Below are 14,958 nucleotides of genomic sequence, written 5' to 3'. Positions count from 1 at the left end.
CCCTCACACGACGGCGGCGGCGGCGCCTCCTCCTCCCTCCCTCCTCCTGGCTTCTCCCCGCCCTGCCTGAGCCGAGTGGAAGGGGGCTGGGGTTGGTTGGTGCCAGCAGCGGCGTGAGCGCTCGAGCGGCCGCCATTTTACGCAGGCTCCTGCCACATTCTCAGGACACGCTGAGGGAGCGGAGAAGGGGCAGCTCCGCAACCGCGCCCCCCGCCCGCGCCACCCCTCCCTCTCCGGAGCCCTTTCGCGCGCCGCTCGTCGTCCCTCCCCCGCCGCCGCCGCCAGCCCCTGCCGCTCGCCCCACACAGGTCAGCAGCCACCGGGGCTCGTCAGGCGCTGTGGAGAAGGGAGGGGAGAGGGAGAGTCGGCGGGAGGGGGATGGCTGTGGGGGTGGAGAGAAAGAAGGGGCCCGAAGAGAAGGTTCTCCCCGGGAGGAGCGGGCCGGGAGCCCGTGGAAAACGGAGGGAGAGCGGGAGGCAGCCTGCCGCCCGGCCGGTTCCGGCGGGGTGGGAGCTTGGATAAACAAAAGAGGCCGGCGGCGGCGGCCCTGTCCCGCGCAGCTTCTCCCGGCACTTAGCCACGCTGGACGGCGGGTGCCGCTAGGCCGCACGATGTGGAGGGGAACGAGGGGAAGCCCTCCCTGCTCGCCCCCCCTCTCCCTCCCGCGAGGGGCTCCAGCTGCCTCATTGTCCAGGCGGCAGCGCCATTCATTGGCCACGAGGCGCCTCCGGGGTGGGGTGGGACATGGTGGGAAGGCTGGAAGGAGCAGGGCAGGCAGCCGCAGCCGATGCCAATGTGGCTGCGGGACGACTTCTTTTTTCAATGGTGGTGGTGGGGTTTTGCCGCGTGCCTCGTGTCACGTAACGGGCCGGAGCCTGGGATCCGTGTCTTTCCAACGCTCGAGTTGGAAGAAGCATGGTGGGAAGAAGGGAGGGAGGGTCTTGATTCTGTGCGTGCGTGTTTTTACCCGGCGGGAGGAGGAAAGCCATGGGAAAGCAGTCATTTTTGTCCGCCCCCCCCCCGTTCTTTCCACATGGCGAAATCGGGCCCAGGGTGTTGCAATTCTTCTCCCGGAGGGAAAAGTGGAGGAGGAGGAGGGACAGGCTGCTTTTCCGGGAGGGGGGGTGGGGTGGGGTGGAGGGAAGTTGGTCGCTGGAGGAAGTTGTAAGACATTTGAACGCGCCGAGCACGTGTTTCCAGCGGACATATGGCGGCTGCCGCCGCTTGGGCTGGGTGCGGACTGGGAAGCGCTTTGTTCCTTTCGCCTGGTTGCTTTTAGGCCCTGTCAAAGAGGCGGGAAGAAGCTGTAGCGTAGGCAGCGGAACGGGATTTCGCGAGAGGTGCGAAGGGTTGAATGAAGCGATTCGGGTAAAAGCAGCAGGGAATGGCAGTGGCTGTGTCGCGCGTTGGTGGCTGCACGTTCTTCCGCGCCTTTTGCTTCTTGTTCCATTTCTAACTTCTCCAAGAGCTGCTTAGGGCGTTTTAGAGAGATAGAGAAGGGAGGTGAGCTAGAGAGTTCGGCTGGATTGTGTAAAATCTGCAATAAAATCTTAATATCCTCGCTAGGCTTTGGTTATAGGGTATGCCTTTGCACTATTAGTCTTTCTGTTGAAAAAGCCTTGCGTGCTTTCTGATTGCAAAAGTAGTAGGGAAAACGGCTTACACTCTGCGAGTCCCTAGCAGGTAGCTGCATGTATTGACTGATACACCAATAGTTCGGCTTTAAGGTTTATAGCTTAATTATGATGCTTATTGCATTTGAACAGATATCTGGAAACATGGCTTCTGAACATGTTAATGGGAATGGTACTGAAGAGCCGATGGATACTTCTGCTGCAGTTACCCATTCTGAGCATTTCCAGACATTGCTTGATGCTGGTTTACCACAGAAAGTTGCTGAAAAACTAGATGAAATTTACGTTGCAGGTAAGATGTAAAACTTGCAAAGTCACATTTTCAATATTTTCTATTGGACTTTTCCTTGCTTTGGGCTAAAATAGCAACTTTTTGTGGTTTCCAAACAAAAAACAAAAAACCAAAGATGGGGACTGCAGTCTTCTTAGCAAGTGTTTGGATGATAAACGATAATGTGGCATTTATGCTGCTGTAGGTTAGTCTGTGGTACTGAGTGAATGGGTGGTGGTAGGGGAATGCAGTTGTACTTCAGGCAGTAGGAAGACTTCATAGTGGATTATATTTGTCTTTGGAGCACTGTGTACTAAGTGAGGCAGTAATCATAAGCATCTCTTCTGGAGGATACCTGATTTAATGTTTGAACCTGTGGGTGCAAAGGCTACTGTGTTTTCAGTCATGTTCTGAAGCTCAGTTTTGGAGACCAATAGAATTGTTTGAGTGCTTTAGTCTTTTTAAACAGTTTCCTTAAGAGGCAGAAAAGTACTGAGAATCACTGCTCAAGTTGAGTCAACTGTTTATGCAAAATTATGACTTTTCAGAGTTTGTCAAAACTTAACAAATATCAGCATATGTATTACAGTACATTTGTAGATTAAAGCAACTTTTTAAGTAAAGGGGAAATCCTGAAATGGGCCTCTGATCAGTGGATCTGCTTCTGAAATGAAATAACTAAAAATGCTAGAATATAATATTTCTTTTTCTAGGGCTAGTTGCTCACAGTGATTTAGATGAAAGAGCTATTGAAGCTTTAAAGGAATTTAATGAAGAAGGTGCATTGGCAGTGCTTCAGCAGTTTAAAGACAGTGATCTCTCACATGTTCAGGTAATGTACTACTATAGTGGCATTTCTGTTCCTTGATAGTACTACAGTTTGTACTAGCACATGTGAAAAACATGAACAAGTCAGGATGATTGATTTAAAATTCAGCCCTTACATGTTATTTGTGTAATCTTTGTAGAACAAAAGTGCCTTTTTATGTGGCGTCATGAAGACATATAGACAGCGAGAAAAACAAGGGACCAAAGTGGCAGATTCTAGCAAAGGACCAGATGAGGCAAAAATCAAGGTATGTTTCATTATAGGCCGGTATGCTTATGTCTTTAGTGCTAATTTCTGTGGTTGTATAAGAATGATTTGTGTTGAAGTATTTTTTTAACAATATTTTTCTTGGTCATCCCTTCATTGGTGCTTGCCAGTTGACATTTCTATAAGAGCAGCTTACCCTTATTTAGATTCCTCTGCACAGTATTTGTCCATATTTTACTCTTGGAAAAAGTCTCTGGATACAGGTCCTGTTCTGCATTCTGCAGAGGGAGATGTTAGCAGGGTGCAATTGTGAAAGTACCTCTGACATCTGATTTGTGCCACTAGCACTATGCCACAAATTGTTATAGAATGGCGGTTTTTGTACCCAGTCTATACATTTAATATTGGCATCATGATTTGTAGGCTTTCTCTTTATTGCTTTTAATAGATATACATTCACATCTGTTTTTATATAGACGGGTCATGAATCATCACTATTGGCACTGTAATTTGAGATTAAATTGTATCAGCCAGCAGTTGGAAGTTTAGTACAGCCTGACACTGGAAAGACTTCAGTGCTTCATGACTATTGAAGTATACCGCAAATACTTCAGCTTATTCTACCATGAGAAATTATATCTTTTGATAGAGTAACTTTTTATTGTGTGAAAGCCCACAACAATCAAGTACAGAAACTGTAGAAAAGCAATTGAATGTAGCATTTGCACACAGTACATATATTTTTCCATGGCTTGCTTGCATTTGTTTTTTGAGTACTCAGTACTGGAATTCCAATACATTTTATCCATTATTTCATTCACAAAGAGCTAATGAAATACTGAGCAGTATTTAATCTCTTTAGTCAAACTGAAGTATGCATGTCCCCAGGACTGTAGGGCAGGCTTAGTGTTGATTGAAGCATGCATGTTTATGCTAATTCATCATACAATTTGGAGGAGGGGGAAGAGTGGCCTTCCATAAAAAGTGACCTAGACACTTCCAAGCTTATTGTGCTGCTGCTCTACTAGGCATGCTATGTTTTATTAGGCGTATTCTTTTAAACTTGAGGTCTCTCCATGCTTCACTTCTAGCATGCGCTCCAAATTCAGAGGGCACACCTATTCTCAATTGAAACAGGCTCTGTGTATGGCCTAGAGAAGGCTGCTGATGTCCTACAGTAGTGGTTCTCACAGGGTGTGGTGTGCCACACTGGTGTGGCAAGTGTGATGGGAAGATTCAAGGATAATCAGTATTATATTTGGGAATGATTAATGTTCTTATACAGCTGCGTTGTTTTATACTTTATGGATGTCCAGTGATCACATTATAAAGTAGTTGTGTTCTGTTTTATAAATCAAGCACTGCTAGGAGTTGTTTATTTCAGTTTCCCCATGTGTTTCTTATCAATACAAAATTCAGGGTGGTGCAAGCAAATTTTAATTCTGAAAGTGGCCCAGAGAAAAAAGTTTGAGAACTGCCCTGCAGTGAGGCACAAACAGGCCTTCATTTGGTGGGATAAGTGTAGGATTCTTGGCATAACAGCTGCCTATGCAAACAGAAGGCACCTGGCGAAGGAAGCAAAACTGACTTTGAGAAGCTTTGCACACAGGATTTAGGATTGAAATGTACAATAGGTTTTTTCGGAAGGGTGTGTTTTTGTGCAAAAATCAAATTTGCTCAAAGCAAAAATCAAATTTGCTCAAAATTAGTAACTACTCAGACATACTCAAAGCTGAGGGAATGCAAGTCGCTCTTAAAACATAAGTGTCAAAGATTATTTCATTGCAAACATTTGTCTCCTTTTCCTATTTTAATTAGACCGTTTAATTACTTGGTAAACAGACTTTATTTAAAACTCTAAACTTAAATTTGAAGGCACTTTTGGAGAGAACGGGTTACACACTTGATGTGACTACTGGACAAAGAAAATATGGTGGTCCTCCCCCAGAGTGTGTCTACTCAGGACAACAGCCTTCTGTTGGCACTGAGGTAAGCAGCATCACATTTTATGATGGGGTGGTGTGTCCTTGCTACCCGTATGTGTGATCCTTTTTAAAATATGTTTTTTTGTTACAGATATTTGTGGGTAAGATTCCAAGGGACTTATTTGAGGATGAACTGGTTCCATTATTTGAGAAAGCAGGGCCTATATGGGATCTTCGCTTAATGATGGACCCTCTGACAGGCTTAAACAGAGGATACGCTTTTGTCACTTTTTGTAACAAAGAGGCAGCTCAGGAAGCTGTTAAACTGGTAAGATTTTTCTTACTGCATTCTTTTAGGATCACCCCTTTATCTAAAAGCAAGTACAAAAATCCCTGGCAGTGGCTGAAAGTATACTCTATGGTGTACATCATGATGTATAGATTAGAATTGTTTAGGTCTCGTGACCTCCAGAACCTCTTTTAGTTAAGCAGTTGTAAGAGTTCCTTTAACTTATTTATTCAGTTTGTTATGTTATATGCTGTTTGTTCTTTTTTTTCTTCCATCCCTGTGAGCGTCAAGGATCGCAGAAATGGAAATGCTTACAGTGCAGTCTTACACATGTGTACATGGAATTATGTCTTGGGTTAAGTGAGCTCATACTGTACAATATCTTTTCTAATTCTATTAGTGGTTATATGTTAGAATATCATAGATGTGGGGAAAATGGAATTATTGCATGAAGAGCAGGATTTTGAACAAGTTCTTTTTAAAGGCTAAGAAACATGACCCTTGACCTGAAAGAAAACTAGCTGCCTACCATTTTACAAAAGATTTCTGTCTTACTTGCTTGAAAAAGATCCAGGCTAGTGACTGGGCTTATGAAGTACCATTTTTTTAGCTTAAAGTTCCACACCCGTAATTAAAATTTTGATTATGGTCTCTAATGTTGAATGTACTGTAGTGTTACATGGTACACTAAATTGGTATAGTGTGCAGTGCCTTCAAGTGGCTTAATTTGATATTAAAGTAATCTAATTGTCCCACTCTACTTAAAACGAGGGATCGTTCTCCATGGTCTCTGTTCCCTCTTTTGCTTTTCTACTTAAGGATTATAGCATATCCTTGGTCTCTGACTTGCAATTCAGGGAATGAGCACTGGCATAAAGGGTCAAGGGGAGCAGTATCTGGGGAGAGAGATTGACAAGGTCATCCTTTGCTCATAGTCAAAACAAGAACAGTGGGACACTTAGCAAAAGCCAAGTAGCTCCATAGGTAGTCTTAGGCTTAACTTTTCCTCACAGAGTGAGATGGCTTGTACAATTACTGAAGTATGGTAAGGATGCCTTCTACTCCACTTTATATTGATGTGTGTTTCCGGTGGGAGAGGATCCTGCTGCAATGCAGGATGTAGTTGGTTTCTTTGAAACTAAGCAACATTTTGTGTATTAGGAGATGAAAGGCAGAGAATAGTTGTGCTCAGGTACCACTGTTGCTGCTTTTCTCAGATCTAGGATTAGAGCAACACATAGGGTTTAACCCAAGGTGTCTTTGAAGATCATTTCCCCCAAATAATCTTAAGAGCTGTAGTTTAAGGGTGCTAGGAATTGTAGGTGTGTGAGGGGTAAGCTACAGTTTCCAGGGTTCTTGTATGTGTGTGTGTGGTGTCCACACAACTGACAAGCATAGTGTACTCATTTACAGGGTAGCTAGGTTATTCTGTTGCCGCAAGAAAAACCCCATTGTGGCAATTTAAAAAAAATATAATATTATTATAGCGTAAACTTTTATGAACCAAGGCCCATGATAATATAATCCCATACTAAAATTGTCAGTCTTTAAAGTGCCTCAATACAGTTTGTTGATACTGTGTCCAGTTACTTTTAATCAGGTAGGTAGAAGCAACCCAGGGCCATATAGAACCATCTATTTAGTGGCCCACGTAACTGCATTATCACATGGTTAGAAGCCACGCTGCTGAAAATGGTGCACTCCCAATACAGTGGTACTTCAGGTTACAGACTCCGCTAACCTAGAAATAGTAGCTTGGGTTAAGAACTTTGCTTCAGGATGAGAACAGAAATCGAGCTCCGACGGCACGGTGACAGTGGGAGGCCCCATTAGCTAAAGTGGTACTTCATGTTAAGAACAGTTTCACGTTAAGAACGGACCTCCAGAATGAATTAGGTTCTTAACCCTAGGTACCACTGTACTTGAAGCACTTGCTCCTCTTTTGAAAAAAATACTACTCTGTATTGAGTGATATTTCTGCAAAGAAGTAAAAGTTCAAAGTTTGCAAGCAAGGAAAAGCATAAGCACTTTTGGATGACCTACCCTATATTACTTTCTTTCTTCTAGTATAACAATCATGAAATCCGCTCTGGAAAACATATTGGTGTATGTATCTCCGTTGCCAATAATAGGCTCTTTGTTGGCTCTATCCCTAAGAGTAAAACAAAGGAGCAGATAGTTGAAGAATTTAGCAAAGTAACAGGTAAGTTACTTTGTATCTTGGGTGTGTGAATTTAAAAGGAAATAATTCAAGTGATCAGTGATGAATTTTTTCACCATCTTTCGGCTGATGTTGAATGATGATGACATTGTAAACTGAGATCATAAGGAATATTCTTGACAGTAAGAAAGAGATGAGCTGGGACTGTGGCCTATCCTTGTGTCATACATTGCTTGAGGGAGGTTTTACTCAAAGCCTCTTATTCAGTAAGTTTGACTGTTTGGAAGAAATTATTAAAGGAGTAATTTTGCTCAGTTCAGCTAGATCTCATTGTCAATCATTTAGAATATTCATGAACATTCCATGACATCGTAACAGCTTGGCTTCGTTTGCCCTTTATTTTATGTTAACACACTATACTGTGTTAAGATAAAATAAAGGGCAAACGAAGCCAAGCTGTTACGATGTCATGGAATATTCATGACATTCAGTAGAGACATACTATACTGGTCAGTTGCTGAAAATATTTGACTGGTCAAATATCTAGCCCCAAATTAGAGGCAAGTGTTGTACATATGCAGTCTTTTCTTGTTCAGTTCAGACTTTCTTTCTAGAAAAGTACTTTTGATGGGGAGTAAATTAAATTTTCTCTGTTGGTTTTCAGTTAGTGCCATGGTATATGTGGGGGAAAGCATCAGAAGATAAGCTACCGTATGTTTCCGTGTATAAGACTAGGTTTTTTAGGTTAAAAATTGGGGCTCGTCTTATACACTTGGCAAGCTCCCCCCATTTTCTTAATTTGGAGTCCCCAAAAATTATACACATCTTTTACACAGGGACGTGTTATACACGGAAAAATACGGTATATAAGAAATTCTAACATTTTACTGGGGAATTTTAGCAAATCTAATAGTCCACTGTATTATATTAGGGTAAAAAGATGAATTGTCACAGTTTTACTTCTTTTTTTAAATAAATTTGTATGACTGCTTAACTCATGTGATTGGCTTCAATTTCAGAGGGTCTCACAGATGTAATATTGTATCACCAACCTGATGACAAAAAAAAAGAATAGAGGCTTTTGTTTCCTTGAATATGAAGATCATAAAACTGCAGCACAAGCCAGGCGTAGGCTAATGAGCGGAAAAGTGAAAGTCTGGGGTAATGTGGTAACAGTTGAATGGGCTGATCCTATAGAAGATCCAGATCCTGAAGTCATGGCAAAGGTAAAAGATAACTGATACTTTAAAAAAAAAGTTATAGCAAGCTGAAAGTTATGATTATTTTGTTAAATCTGTATCATATGGCAAATGCTCAGTGTTAGAAACTGAGATATGAAAGCTAAGAGCTAAACAACACCTTAAACCTAGGTTATGGGTGCAACAATGGAAGGCACACTTTTTTATAAGAAGAATGCAAAGCTGAAAATGAATGAACTTCAGCTAAAATATGTTCATTTTTCATATGGTCTGGTCTTTCCCCTGCCCACCCCCCTAATATTCTTAAGAGGGTCTCTTCTCCAGTCTTCAAACAGTTGCTGGAAGTGGGGAGGCAGAAAAAGGTCCTCCTTTCCTTCCACTTTGTAGTTTTACTCTGTAATCTTAGACGCAGTACTGAGCTCAGAGCTCAGAAATTGCTTGCCCTAATGAAGTTTCCTGTTGCAAAATGCACCTACAACAATGGGAGTTTCAAACACTGCAAATGCTGTAGAAGGAATAATGCTTGCGAAATGATTTTCTTACAGTAACTTGAATGGCTTGTTCTGCACTCAGAGCAAGAACATTTGTGAAAGCCTCAAAAGTTTACTTAAATCTTCAACCAAACTATATAAAGCTGATAACTCAACAGGTGAACATGTGACACAACAGGTGAATGACACAAAATTTGCAAATAGGATCATAATATGAATTTTCACTGCTTTTAATAATTTTTAAACAAATTGGATTGTAAACTTGAAGCTTACTTGGCTCATAACTGAGGAGGAGACATATTTCAATGCCCTGTTTGTGTTTGCATGACCAGCATTTATCAGACTAGTATGACAAAACTAGTTTCAGTTAGGATAGGGACAGAACTTTACTGCATTATCTCATTACATTTTGTCAGTACAAGTCCTGCCTTCTTTTTTGTCCAGTCTTAGTATCCCCATTGTTGTAGGTGATGGCTTCAAATCACCAAGTCCCATCACTGCAATCACCAAGTCTCATCACTGGGATCCTTTATTATCATTTACTGGAATTGGGTTTCATTTCCACATTAGGTAAAAGTCTGGGGGAATAGTGAATGTGCGTTGCTGGGACAGATGACTGCTCTAGGCAAGAGTCAGATGCCTTTCTATGCTGAAACTATGTCAGTACCGTCCAGCAGCTAACCAGGGACTTGGGTGTTGGGACTTGCAACAACATACCACCACTCTTACATATCCCAAGTGACGTTGGAAGAATGAGTATACATTTGGAGCTAGTAGGCTTTTTTCCAGCTATAAGCATCTTTGAAAAAAAATTGGATGGAGTTGTTGTTGTTAATAATAATAGTAATAATAATAGTAATAATAATAGCTTTTAGGGAAATATGTTGTCTGAATTCTTTATAATAGGAATTTGTAAATATTGAGATCCAGAATGTGCACAACAGAACTTTGATCTTTCTTGTCTGCATCCCCTTGAACCCTTTCGAAACCTTCTGAGGGTTAAGGGGAACCTACAGGACTAGATTTTGGGTGTGCATGAGAAGAGGATGAAGGTCCTGTTGGGTGACTGGAAGTTGCTTTTGCAGTGTTTGATACAACTCAACGGCACATCCCAAGTGCTCTTGGCAAATGCCGGTATTTCAAAGAATGAAACAAAATTGTAGTCTGAATTAACCCTTATTGCTTTATTTTAGGTGAAAGTGTTATTTGTGCGGAACCTTGCAAATTCAGTCACAGAGGAGATACTAGAAAAGGCCTTTAGTCAGTTTGGAAAGCTGGAGCGAGTGAAAAAGCTAAAAGATTACGCTTTTATCCATTTTGATGAACGTGATGGTGCTGTAAAGGTAGGTTTTGATTAACAGTGCAGCTACTGCTACATGATCAAATTATTTTTAAGTCACATGTTTAGCTAAAACATTTGTGTTATAAAATGCTTAAAGCTTTGTGCTGTAGTTTTGGGCTCTAAAGTGATATGAATACAGCAGTTGGCTGTTAATGTTCTGAGAAGTTTGGTGTTCATTTTTGCTGTCTGTCTCTCCAAGTAGAAAAATCATTGCTTCTCCTATGCTTACCTTGTCCTATACTCTTTTAAAAATAAGGATAGAATGCAGGCTGTTCAGTTCACTGATCTGCTCATTTTTAAGCCAGAGTCTACTCTAAAACCCTTGTGCACCGTGCAGAAACAGCTGAGTCCAGAGTTTTCATGAGTGGAATTCCATTTACAGAAACCTCCAACCTGGGCATTTACGCCTTTCCCCTGAAAAGCCACTCTGGAGGTCTAGGAGACCCCTGAACTGGGTAGGAAGTGACATGAGGCTTGTAGTAGGAAGGAGGAATTGGTTAAATCACCTTTCTTCATTGAGAACCCCTGCTGCATCTCTTGTCTGTTTCATGAATGGGACCCTTTTATTTGCAAATGAAGTGTTGCATGTCCAAGTAGGCGTTAGAGTGGCTAAATATACCTGAAGTTTTCTAAACTTAATCATGACACCAAATGCAACCATTTACATTTCTACCCTCCCCTCCAAATAAAAATAGAATTGTCATAGGGGAAAACGCAGTTTCCAATTTTGGTCATCTCAGTATTTGAAAGGTGAAGAATTACATTTTGTTCTCTTTGTTAATACAATTCCCTATTCTCTGTTTTTACTTTGAACAACTTTACCTTGCAACCTATTTTGTGGGAATGTGTAGCTGCTTTAGTTTCAAGTGTTTGCTTTGCAGCACAGATCTTTTTGCAGATCTGGTTTCAAGCCCTCATGGGTTGCAAGGAGTATTTTTGAAAACCTACACATTGGAAAAATCAAAGGACCTCAGACAGGGCCTCTAGTGGACAGGAGGTGGGCTTATATGCCCTACATATCTACCAGCGGTAGATCTCTTACTACTACTCAACATCTCTTACTATTCATATCGTCTGCGTTCTTTGCATATTATTAAAAAAAATACGTTTTTGGAAGAATTTATTGCCAATATGCATTTCAAAACTATTCTCCACAGGCAATGGAAGGAATGAATGGAAAAGATTTAGAAGGAGAAAATATAGAAATAGTTTTTGCAAAGCCACCTGATCAAAAGAGGAAAGAGCGGAAAGCGCAGAGACAAGCTGCTAAAAATCAAATGTAAGTGCTAAAGTGTGTGCATTTGACACTAAATGACACTTATACAAGTGTTGTGGGTTTGCAGTTCTTGCTGTATGCTGAGCATACATACCATGGAAACATTTGTAAAAAAATGTAGGGTTCTTTGATGACATCTACTGCTCAAGATATCGACTTCCCTTTATGCATGCTTTCCCAAAAATAAAAGTGCAGCCTGCATCTTTTGGTCTATTTTTAAAAGTGGAGAGAGAATTACTGTGTTAACTACATAACATCTCCAGGTGAGAAGTAGTGTTCTGTTCGTTATTTAGGCCTGTATGTACATTTTTAAAATAATATGTCTTCAGAAGTGATCATGCAAGTGCAGCTCCCCCCCCCCCCCGAGATACCATAACAAAAAGTGGAAAAAGCAATAAGGACATGTAGCTGATCAGAAAGTGTCTCTGGGTCTATGAATTTCTGCTTATTTTATTCTCCTACATTCACTGCATTCAGTATTTAGAAGCTTTAGTTCTTTGTTACTAATCCTCACCTTAAGCTTTGTGTTGCAATTTTGTGTATCCTCTGTGGTTTTTCATGACACAATAATTGACTGCTGACAATATTCTATCCAATAATTTTAGAAAATTTAGACTGAAATCCTGTGCACATTTTGTGGTATGACAGGAACACGTGTGTAACACTCCTTGTGGGGGACAAACTGTATACCATAAATAATATACTCCTTTCCCCCCACTGTTTATTTGTCATCCTAGTAGCTATCTCAGCTGTTTCTACACCACATCCAATGTTGTACAAGTATATTTCTACTTGTGCAGCAAGACATACATTTCCTCTTCCCACTGCAGCCCTCACCGCCTCCAAATCTGTTCTGGAGTGTCCCCAACACCGAAGGAGATTTTGGGAGCATGGGGAGCTGCAGTGGGGATGGGAAATCTGCTGGTGGATGGACACCATTGAATGTCAGCCTTTTATTTGCATTTCTGGAATAAATTAAAAGGAAGAGTTACAAATATTCATGTGTCTCAAGCATTGCTTTACAAGAACTGTAAAAGATGTGCTAATCACAAAAGGCAAAACACAGCTTTATGGGAGATTTGGGTTTGCTCATTGGGACTTGGCCTTTCCCCTGCAGTGCTGCACCCCGTTTCCTCATTCTCTGGAACATCCAAATCAGATTTTGTTGGTACAGGGAGGACTGAACTTGCTCTATGTGAGTGGAAGTCCATTCTGTGGGTGCAGAGACAGTGTTGGATGCAACTCAAAATGGAAATGATGCAACTCCTGGTGGTGGTTCCAGGTCTTAGGCAACCATGAGCATGTACGAAATTAATCCGTTCCGCGAGTGTCTTCGTCTAGCGGTTTTTTCGTCTTGCGAAGCAACCCGATTAGCGCTATTAGCGGTTTAGCGGCTATTAAAGGCTTAGCGGCTTAGCTGCTAAAAGGCTATTAGCGGCTTAGCGGCTTAGAAAAAGGGGGGGAAAGCGAAAAAAATCTCAAGACTCGCAAGACATTTCGTCTTGCGAAGCAACCCGATTAGCGGTTTAGCGGCTATTAAAGGCTTAGCGGCTTAGCTACTAAAAGGCTATTAGCGGCTTAGCGGCTTAGAAAAAGGGGGGGGGAAGCGAAAAAAATCTCAAGACTCGCAAGACATTTCGTCTTGCGAAGCAAGCCCATAGGGAAATTCGTCCTGCGAAGCAACTCAAAAACGGAAAACCATTTCGTCTAGCGGGTTTTCCGTCTTGCGAGGCATTCGTCTTGTGGGGTACCACTGTATATATGTTAGCTGTTTATAGAACAACAGATTGAATTTGATTATACTGCTGGTTTTCAATTATGAATGGTGCATGCTCTGATTACATCCAAGGCTTATTTACTGCTAGTTTGTAATCTCATTTTAGTTGGCATATCTACCCTTAGAATGTATTCTGTCAATGAAAGTGCATGTTCAAAGAGGCTTTCCGATAGCACCATTCATCTCTACACTAGGTAGTCCTCAGAGCTATCATTTTGCATCACATATGGCTAATTTATGAAAAGTAGTGGCAGTGAGGCTTGATTTGCACATGCTGTCCCCTGCACTGCTACAGTGAGATAGTCCAGTTTTGCGCTTGACCAGTTAACATGCGACTGCAAGTGCGTGGGTCCTTTTGGACCTGGAAGAGGGCAAGAGGTGCTCCACTGACGTGTGTGGAGGCCAGGAATGGAACTCCCATGCAAAATGGTCACTGCCTATACTTACTGTATCACAACTAATTGAGATAGAGGCCTTCTGAGTTTCCATGCGGGTTGTACCCTCCTGGTGGTGCAGCAGTAGTAATACTGCTAGCACATTTGTAAAGCTACACTTACATTTGACTAAATCCTGAACACATCTGGGCAGATCTAGGCTCTGGCCAGATTGGTTTGAGACACCCCTGGTCAAGTTGACTCACTTGGAGCAATTTGAGACTGTCATAATTGGGTGGGGAGGCAGGCAGGTTCTGCTTCATTAGCATGTTCCCTGCATGAAATGTGGTGGCGAAGCAACACCCAGCAAGGTTGAATTCCCTGCTCAATAGCTGGTGAACAGAGGGTTAAATAATGATGGGGGTGAAGGATTTAAACCCTGATTACGAATTTGGACTGGCCTCTGAATTGATTTGGTGTCTATTCAAAGTGCTGGATTTGGCGTGTATGTGCACAGCCCTAATAGTTATCCAGCCCCAAGTGTCCTCTTTCTTTCTGCTTTGTGCTCATGTATATTCTCTTTGGCTTGAACCTGCTCCCTCTCTTCATGCAGTTCATATCCCTTAATTATTATTTGGTGGACAGTGACTCTCCTACTTCTCATGCTGTTAATGTCTCTTGGGCAGGTGCTTCTGTCTTTGCTCCCTATTCCACACTAAAGCATCAGCAAATGGTGTCTTTAGTCAATTTTGAAACATGTCTACGCTGTGGTAGTTTTTGAAATTAGGAAGGGGCCCTGCATCTCTTTCCCTGCCCCCTCCTTCTTGTTCATGGGTCTTTCTGTATTCCCTGTTAGTCTGTGACTAGCCCATTTCAGGCATTCTCTGTCCATGGAAGGGATGTAGAGATGTATGTGCTGACCCTGTTCCCTTTCTGATAATGAGGACTGTAAATGTTTCATTAAAAAATATTTCCCACTCAGGAAGATTGGGGTAGAGAAGGGTGGGAGCAGTTCATACAGCTGTTTCATGGATAAATTTCTAAAGAAAGCTTTAGTTGTCTAGTGTAACTTATTCTCTGGTTGATAGCACTCCAAAATCTGGGTTATTTGGGTTCAATCTGTTAATTTTCAGCAGCTGGAGGATTCTGCTGTAAGATGCTGAAAGGGCCTACACAGAGTAGG

General features: G+C 41.9%; 1 protein-coding gene across 1 annotated transcript in view; it reads left to right on the top strand.

Annotated features, from left to right (window-relative positions):
• The window catches only part of SYNCRIP (synaptotagmin binding cytoplasmic RNA interacting protein), a 17,116-nt gene continuing 2,158 nt past the window's right edge, over window positions 1-14,958 (top strand). The window contains 11 exon segments of the mRNA XM_080999881.1: window positions 1-308; window positions 1,767-1,926; window positions 2,619-2,737; window positions 2,874-2,981; window positions 4,817-4,930; window positions 5,018-5,194; window positions 7,223-7,358; window positions 8,336-8,376; window positions 8,378-8,542; window positions 10,200-10,349; window positions 11,506-11,627. Coding sequence (XP_080856007.1) covers window positions 1,779-1,926; window positions 2,619-2,737; window positions 2,874-2,981; window positions 4,817-4,930; window positions 5,018-5,194; window positions 7,223-7,358; window positions 8,336-8,376; window positions 8,378-8,542; window positions 10,200-10,349; window positions 11,506-11,627 — 1,280 coding nt within the window. The 5' untranslated portion in view covers window positions 1-308; window positions 1,767-1,778.

Source organism: Podarcis pityusensis (assembly GCF_964106645.2).
Source record: "Podarcis pityusensis genome assembly, chromosome: 3".
In the NCBI taxonomy this organism is placed as follows: domain Eukaryota; kingdom Metazoa; phylum Chordata; class Lepidosauria; order Squamata; family Lacertidae; genus Podarcis; species Podarcis pityusensis.
Note: the sequence above shows the minus strand (reverse complement) of the source record. Positions and strands in the feature narration are given on the sequence as shown.